Here is an 8,948-nt window from a genome sequence, read left to right on the forward strand (position 1 = left end):
GCTTGACAATGTTGTGTGTTTTGATCTTTTATACGTACCCCCGCAGCATAGATAAAGCGCCGGTTCGAATTTTTATATGAATTATTTCAAAAAATCGTTTCGCCCGGTGTAGCTCAATATCTCTCCATATCTCTCTCTCTCTCTCTCTAAGAAGTAGAATTTTTGAACTTGCGGTTCCGCCACCACCGCCGCACTCCAGGAACTCGTGCTATACGCGGCCGCTCTTCTCTCTCTTCGATACATTCAAATTTCCGACATAGCTTCAAACGAGCGACCGATAACACAAACGCCTCTCCGAACTTACTGCTTGAAAAGTAGGTTAACAAAATTATTATTTTACGTTCGGCCGCGAGCGTGCGTGCGTGCGCGCGATCGCGCATTATCGAAACTTTTATGCGTGCGATAATAAAAAAACTCGTTATCTGCATCCGTCTATAAAACTCCACGATCCAATTTCCATAGGGTTATTAGTGCATGCGTACAAACGTTTTTTTTTTAATGTAAAAATTTGATTTTATTATAAGTATATTGATTAATAATGTATAATATGAAAACACTTTTTTGCTCCGTTTTTTCCTCGCAAGTTCGATAAAAGTGAATTTCTGCTTTCGCAATCTCATGTGTCACATTCGACACAAAGTGAAATCAACATATATACGCGTCCTCTTCCCCGTCACAATAAATTCTGTGCTTTGTCAAAAAAATTTACAATTCATTTAAATGTCACCACAAAGAGACTGCATTTAATAGAATGTCTATAAAATAAATCGAATATGCTGCATACATTCATTTTCGGACTACACGTCGACCGCCGCCCTCTCTCTACCTTTATTATTTTTTTGCTTTTACTCTTCCATTTGTTTTCATTTTTTTTTTATAATAATTCTTATGAAGAATCAATTATGTAACAAGATTTGTGACCAAGTACTTATGGAATTCTATACATTATATGTTACTTGATAAATAAATTTTTTTACAATTTGCTTAAATAAACGATGACAAAGGTGAATGCATAACATATTTACAAGAAGCACTGATACTCAACTCTTACGCAATTCTTAATTAACATTTTTTCTCTCTACTCACGCACATACTCTCTACAATCATAAACATGCAAACGTACAACCATTTTTATGTTTTATTAAATCATTTAATGCACGATCACCCGTAGAGTCATTCATACCTAAAAGCACATTGAAGCTTTTTTCACCTGACGTAGATTCGTAAACATTTTTTTTCCTTTATACACTCAGAGTTATTTTCGTCGCTCCAGTGTTATTTTTAAAAAAAAATGCTCTAGAGCTACTTTTTCGCCATTATTTGTTAATAGGCAGTTTTTTTATTAAGTAAAAAATTAATCATTTTCAAATAAAACAGTTTTTTGTCACGTATCTTTTGTTCGATTGATAATCAACCAAAAGTCGTTATATTGTAAATAATAAATGTGAGATATATAATGCACTGTATATAAATAGCTGCATACAAATAACCGTAATATACAAACATACAATTTTCATGTACCTTTTTTTGCTGTTTGAGAAATCTTGTTTCAACGTTATTTTAATTACTCATACTGAGAAAAAGTCAAGCATATCTAGTCAACGCACATGCACAGCCAGTTACACTTGTTGACATTTCTGTTAATTTTTTTTTACTGTTTATTACCAACTTATATTGCATGATAATTAAAAGTGTAACAATCGACGAATGTTGATCGTCAATATTAAACTTTTTCAATAGATTGGCAAAGTTTTTAAAATTTTTTGTATGTTAAATAAATATTGCGAGTGACTGTCTTCAACGTGAATTCACTACTCCCATTCAGTAGTGCCTGGTGGTTTGGACGTAAGGTCGTACAAAACGCGCGAAATGCCCGGGACTAGGGAAATTTCACTGGCCATTTTCTTGATTACCTAAAATATATTGAAACGTAATTAATATAGAATTAAGCGTTTCTCGAGATGATACAATATTTATTATTTAATACTCACGTGCATAGGTAATTCGTTTCCAGGTATGGCTGGAGTACCTGTCATGAAGTCCCGCGAACAGAACGGCCTGAGAACAACGGAACGCTGGCAGGGAGGTGAACGCGCGGCATAGTCACGGTCAAAATGAATAGGGATTAAGACTACTGGCATTTGACTAATACGACCCATACAACCGTTCGACGACAAAACCTTTAAAAAAATATCAATTAACACATGTTTATAATTGAGAGATTATTTATAGAAATAAGAATGTTTAAATACCTGATTTGCAACGTAATCAGCTTGTCTAATAGTCCCAATAACATTGGGGGTAAGATACGTCGGAGTAATATCCATGACTGGATGCTGTACTTTACTACCAAAAATGTAACAAACTCGATTGACGTTGTGGCAGATTCGTGGTATTAATTTCGAAAGGAACAATAAATCATCCCATTCTGCAGGTTCAAGTATATTCTCGTCACTCGATAAACCAACTACATAACTGTAGCTACGGCAATCACCCTGCAATTCAAATCAGATACATGATTTAATTAGCACTAATCCGCGTGATTATATCATCATACTACTTGTATATCATCATAAGCTAGTTTCGCGTGTATTAAATTGTTCACTGATTATTGGATTATATGAATAATTGGATAATTACAACCGATTTTTTGTTTTCTCAACAGTAGCAAAAAATTGTACTACACTATTTTAAATGCGACTTATAATTAATGATAGTGCCGATTTTTTAAATTTTTTCTTATAAACCAGACAAAGGAGTTACGTAAAATTTATCATGCTGAAATGTAAGCGATAAATTTGTCCGCCTAAGATTGACCTACATTCAGACTTTCCAGCTAGAATTACGCAACAAAGTGCGGATGATCTACGGTAAAAGTGAACTTGTTTTGTATGATTTATAACGAGGAAAAACTTATTCTTACTTGTACTCCAACGCTTCGAATGGGTAAAAGCGTCGCGGAAAGATGACGTTGATTCGAAATTGTACGGAGTCGCTGGCGCTCTATCTCACTCGTAGCGCCATCCACTCGATTCAAAAGGGCGTGTTTCTTTTGAAGCATTTGTTCGTATTCTGCTATTATTTTTACCAGTACCTATTATGCAAAAATGAATAATAAATATAACATTTTTAAGAAATTATTTTTTTGTTGGGTAAAACATTTACTCTTGTCTCGGAAAAATCTTTGTCCATGTAAGGCTCTTCTGCGCAAATTATCCGAATAGCTAGACCTGGCCCCGGGAACGGATGTCTTTGTACAAGTGATTCTGGAAGGCCAAGATCACAACCCAATTGCCGGACTTCGTCTTTGTGGAAATCTTTGAGCGGTTCAACGACCCTACCCTGATCGCGAAGCTCTCTGACCAATGCAGTGTCATTGTGATGTGTCTTAATGGCATCGGCTTTGCCACTGGCTAGAGAGCTGGCACTTTCAATAAGATCGGGTCTTAATGTGCCCTGTCCGAGAAAGACTTCTTCGGGTTTCAAACCCAACTCTTCCATTGCTTCGTTGGCTGTTTGAACGAAGACGTCGCCGATGATTTTGCGTTTCTCTTCTGGATTTGTTGTTGAGCAAAGCATTTTCGTTAATTTTGGCTTTGGGAAAATATTGACATCTCTATTGGCTTTGTTAACTACTACACAATAAGTAGCTGGAGGGTTTTGATTTTCTCCAGGATTATTCGTTGCAGTGGTCTCGCAAGGAATAGAGGAACCTTCCGGAATCGTCGTTTGACCATGAAGAAAATCAAGCGTCGCATCGATTACTTTCAGTTTAATGCCAATTTCTGCCAGACTTTGTTCAACCAAAGGTGTTTCACCTAAAGCAATACATTTTATAAAGTATTTTAAATGAATTTGTGTCAAGAACATTAGTAAAAAAATTTCTTCATTTGAAGTGTTACACATACAGAAGGCTAAATTATAGGCTTTTAAATGCATGCAAAAGAAACTCTTTACATAAAGGTATATGTAACACATTCAATGGATTTGCAATAGTTTTTCAATACTTATATAATCAGAAGGACATTTGTTCTGATTTAAATTACACAACTATTTAATACACCGTTTTTTTACTAATTTAAAATTATTGTACAGAAAAATCAATAAAACAAATTATTTACCTTTTCTCATAAAACCATTATTGATATGTACAGCAATAACTTGTTCTTTTTTCAATGCTTTATGAAGTAGAGCTGCACAAACTGTTGAGTCAACACCACCACTAACAAGTAATAAAACTTTATTGTTACCAACAGTTTCTTGAATATATTGAATGCATTGAGATTCACGATCTCGCAATGTATAATTTCCAGTGAGTCCAGCTACACCAAACAGAAAATTTTGCAGCATAATTTTACCATTGGTTGATAGATCAACCTCTGGATGAAATTGTACACCATATAAATTTAATTTATCACAAGCAATGGCAGCAACAAAATTTGATGATTGAGCGGTAACCCTAAAAGAATCTGCTACTCTATCTATACTATCACCATGGGTTAATAGTACCATTTGATCTTTTTCCAAGCCTCTGCAATATATTTATATCAAATTAATTTGAGTGTCATAAGATAAAAACATTTGACTCAATCTGAACACATACTTGAATAAGAGGCACTTTGTATCAACTTCAATTGTGAACTGACCATCTTCACGACACTCTTTTCTTTCGACAGACCCTCCAAATTCTTTGTTCATCATTTGCATTCCATAACAAATACCCAAAACAGGAATTCCTATTCTGAAAATATCTGCGTCATATCTGGGTGCATCTTCTGCATATACAGAGCTAGGTCCCCCAGATATAATAATTGCTCTGAAATTGAAAAATCACAAAAGTTAAGAAATTTTTATTCCATACACTATCATGTCACTGGAAAAAAAACTCACTTATAACCCTGTTCTTTGAGGGTTAACGCTGGTGTATCAAGAGGCAGTATTTCACAATGGACACTAAGTTCTCGTACTTTCCTATCAATGACTTTTCCATATTGAGCACCAGCATCCAAAATAGCTACACTTTCGAGAGCTCCTACCAAAGGCATGGGTGTATCTTCAGACCCGTTATTGTGGTCTTGAAATTTGAATGAACCATCAACTTGTTCCATTTTTAACGGTTGATCACTAGTTCTTTATTTTCAGCTGAAACAGTAACACGGTCAGTGGTATTATTAGGAATGAAATATTACAGTCAGTGCTTGTATATTTATTAATTGCATTCTATGTAGGGGGGATTGTGGTAAGCAATGTATCTATACAGGGGTTATCATATGGCTTCAATTGATGTTTTCTACAAACATATCAAGTTTCTTAATATTACATTGACTAATCATGTGTAAGATGAAAATTATACTTTTCAACCATGTTTAAAACTGGTTGAAATTCAATACATCACTGGTCAATGACTTTAAAATAAATCTTGCTTGGATAAATCATTCTACAGTAGAAGTAAAAGATAAACATTTTATTCAGTGACAGCAAAATTATTGAAATAAACATCAAGATTATTATATCAAGATGCTTCAGTTAAGATATGAATCGGCTAAATTTTTTATTTGTATGTCAGTAATTAGTTTATGATAATTTAATTGACACATGAAGCAATATGAATTATCTCTTAATTTTGCATAATTTTATAAATTTTTTATTGTTTTCAGAAAAATGTTTATTGCACATGATTTAATCAATAAATTTTTACTGTATTTAAGCAATAAAAAGTTTTGCAAATTTTCTATAATAATTAAACAAAGGTTTTAATGAAAAATAATGTTGAACGAGAGAGATATTTTTGCAAATAAAAATATAGCACCGCAACACAGAGAATAGGACACAGCGGAGCTCGAGCGAGGTGTATTTGCATTTAAAGGAAAGAAAAATTGGAGCGATTAAAAAGACGTTAAGTGAAACTCACTGAAGGAAGGCCCGGAGTCAGAAAATCCGATACGAGTCGAAGTTTCAGCGACACGATAACAGATGTAAAATGCAAAAATCTCGGACGCAGAAGCTCACTCGAGTGCACGCAGGGTAATGGGCACATACAAATGACGGGATGCAGTCTCGGGCCGACGAGCGCAGGTTAGGTTCGCCGACAGCAGTGTGTGTGTTTGTACGTGTGCTTAATATATATGTGCGTGCGAAAAAATACATACATGCAATCTCGCGGTTATATTATGCTACAAGGTGGAAAAACTCACGGGCTGCTGCTGTCGAAATTATTATTGGTCTCGAGAAAGCGGCGTTACTCGCGGAGAGGTCGAGATTATCGAGTGTACAGAGCAGCAACAACAACGTGGGAGACGTCGTGGCCGCGCGTCGATTAAATATCAAAAGCCCCGCAGAGCTTATAAGATGCAGATATGTATGTAAAGTCGGTTAGATACTGCAGCGGCACATGTTGATAAACCGAGCCTCAGTATACACACAGCACAAAGCAGTGCAATAATCGGAGCACCGAGCAAAAGAGAGAGAGAGAGAGAGAGGCGCCGTGTGTAGTATGCGTGCACTTATACGATATGTGTATTATAGCATGCGCAAAGGTTGTGCCGCGGCCGATATTATACCTACTACGTCCGCCAAAGGGATAAATACTCTTTTGGAGGAGAGAGAAAAAAACGGAACGTGCGAAAGAAAGACAGAGAGAGAGAGAGAGAGAATTAGGCGGCTGCTGTAGCTGCCGTTTTTTCTGTTGCACTAACCCAATTATATATATCGCCGAGTAGTCGTCGTACGTTGGCGAGGTAAAAAAAGGAAGCGTGTGTGCTGCTGCTGTTACTGCTACTGCGGCTACGGCTGCTGCTGCTACTGCTGTCCGCGAGTCGTTGTACTCAGCAGTGTATAAGTTGGTCGTTGGCTGGCTGGCTGCTGCTCTCGCATATATATGTATGTATGCGAAGAGTGAGAGTCAGAGAGTAATAATATAAGCGACACGGCGCGCGGCTGTACACACCAAAAATTGACTCGTCTCTCTTATTATTATGTATATTTAAATACGGAGAGCACAGCATGTGCGGAAGCTATGCGGCTCCGTTTTTCCCTATGTCAGTAGTAGCTTGTAAGCCGCGCGTTGGTATAGCTGCTGCTGCTGCTGCTCGCAGCACCACCGATTCACGACGGCAGTTTGCGGGACGCACACGCACATATTAATAAGGCACATACACACACGCACGCACACATTCAACGAGACAACGTGTGCCGCTATAATATGAGATCGCAATTGCTGTATGCTATCTCGAGCTCGACTCCGAAATTTGAGAAAAAACGCGATATTACGCGCGAGAGATTGGCTTATATATTCTGTAAGACAGATATCACGCGATGTAAGCGGCCATGCGAATCGCTCCTCACAGTATCGTCGTGCAGAGATGTCTTTGGCGGAGTGGCTTTATTTCAACTCTGAAATACGGGGCGGCTCACCGGGCAATGCGCACGGCGGCATCGCCTCGGATATGTCTCTCGGATATAGGTGCGCGCCACCTCACGCACTCGTATAACAGCATGTAACGATATATCTAAATGTATGAAAGTGTAAGGTACAACGTGCATGTAATGCATAACAAGGCAGAATGACGCGCCCTCGTAGCCGTCATCGCCAACACGATGTCCCATCGTCATTGTTATTATTGAGGCCGCGATTTACAACATTTATCTTCGTTTTCTAAAAAGTGATACGATGCGAAGAGTCGTTCTGCCCCGCATCATCAATTACCCATACAGCGACAGTGGCTCGAATCAACAGCGAAAATCGAGTCGGTTTTTTCGAGCGAGGGGTCGTTGACTGATCGACCAACGATAATCCACCACCGGCTGCAGTATATCGCATCGCGCGATATGCGACCAAACGTTGATACGTGCGTGCCAATTTTCAGTCGATACGGTGAATTTTTTTATTTTTGCGAAGGTAGTTTATATTGAGGCGTTAATTTATATGAGGTAAGCAGAAGGAAATAGTATATTTCTCAACGGGTGCACATATGGTTTTTTAGCAAAACGAGGGATTATAGCACGAGCCGAAGGCGAGTGCTGTAACGAGTTTTGTTAAAAAACCATATCTGCACCAGTTTGAGATACTATTTTTTCCTACGAGAGCCTAAAATTAGCGGCAAAGTTGCGTATTTTAGGTTAGAGTGGGAAAAACAATTTTGTTTGCAGTAATGAAAAAACTGAATGGAAATTTAAAATACTTTTAAATCTCGTGCTCTTAAGATTTTCTACGATCGTGTACCATTTTCATATGCCTTTTAAATGTATCCTTCGCTCCAAATAATTTTTGACAAATTTCACATTCGAAGATTTTGCTACGATTCTGAATCGCATTTATCTGACATTTGAGATTACTTTTTTGTCCGAATGATTTGTGGCAAATATCACGTTCAAAAGGTTTGCTGCAGTTATGTACTGTATTTACGTGACGTGTAAGCTGACTTTTTTGTCTAAATGGTTTGTGACAAATATCACATTCTACGGTTTTTTTACGATCATGTACTGCACATATGTGTCTATTGAGATCACCTTTGAGTGAAAATGTTTTGTGACTAATGTCACATTCAAAGGGTTTTCTATATTATCATTAGGGTGTCCGTTATTTCCTGACTTTTTTGTATTGCTTTTCCCCCCACCTAGATGTCTTCTATTTGATTAGACAATGAGAAAGCCGGGTTATAGAGTTCAAAAAAATTATTTTAAGGTGGCCCCCAAGCGGCTTGAAGCTTAAATGTATTTTAAATGGAAAAACTTAAAAATTTGATTCTCAGCGATTAAAATGATGAAAAAATTTGAAAAAATTCATAAACCTATGTATTTTATGTATTTTTTGACGGGGAATCGATTTTTGACCTTGAAATTGACCTTGAACATAATCTCAAACCTACAGCGAACAAAATATTGAGAAATATCGTTTTTTTCACGGTGACCCCCATTTTTTATTACAGATTCGAAAAGAGCGGAAATTT

At 37.1% G+C, this 8,948-nt stretch overlaps 1 protein-coding gene across 1 annotated transcript; it reads right to left on the minus strand.

Annotated features, from left to right (window-relative positions):
* Positions 1 to 866: 866 nt before the first annotated feature.
* On the minus strand, positions 867 to 7,017 carry LOC106657219 (GMP synthase [glutamine-hydrolyzing]). The gene is made up of 9 exons (XM_014378602.2): positions 6,696 to 7,017; positions 4,891 to 5,142; positions 4,604 to 4,816; positions 4,122 to 4,531; positions 3,166 to 3,818; positions 2,924 to 3,094; positions 2,253 to 2,495; positions 1,992 to 2,180; positions 867 to 1,913 (listed from the first exon to the last, which is right to left on the minus strand). Exons 2-9 carry the CDS (start codon positions 5,106 to 5,108, stop codon positions 1,812 to 1,814), a joined length of 2,199 nt encoding a protein of 732 aa, XP_014234088.1. The 5' UTR covers positions 5,109 to 5,142; positions 6,696 to 7,017; the 3' UTR covers positions 867 to 1,811.
* Between the last annotated feature and the right edge of the window lie 1,931 nt (positions 7,018 to 8,948).

The sequence above is a fragment of the Trichogramma pretiosum genome, unplaced genomic scaffold (assembly GCF_000599845.2).
Source record: "Trichogramma pretiosum strain Unisexual culture from Peru unplaced genomic scaffold, Tpre_2.0 scaffold66, whole genome shotgun sequence".
Taxonomy (NCBI): domain Eukaryota; kingdom Metazoa; phylum Arthropoda; class Insecta; order Hymenoptera; family Trichogrammatidae; genus Trichogramma; species Trichogramma pretiosum.

Coding starts and splice junctions, on each gene's coding strand:
- LOC106657219 (XM_014378602.2), bottom strand. CDS start 5,108: ATGGAACAAGTTGATGGTTCATTCAAATTTCAAGACCACAATAACGGG. Junction 4,532..4,603: donor ACAAAGTGCCTCTTATTCAA/GTATGTGTTCAG, acceptor AATATATTGCAG/AGGCTTGGAAAAAGATCAAA. Junction 2,496..2,923: donor TTCGAAGCGTTGGAGTACAA/GTAAGAATAAGT, acceptor TTTGAATTGCAG/GGTGATTGCCGTAGCTACAG.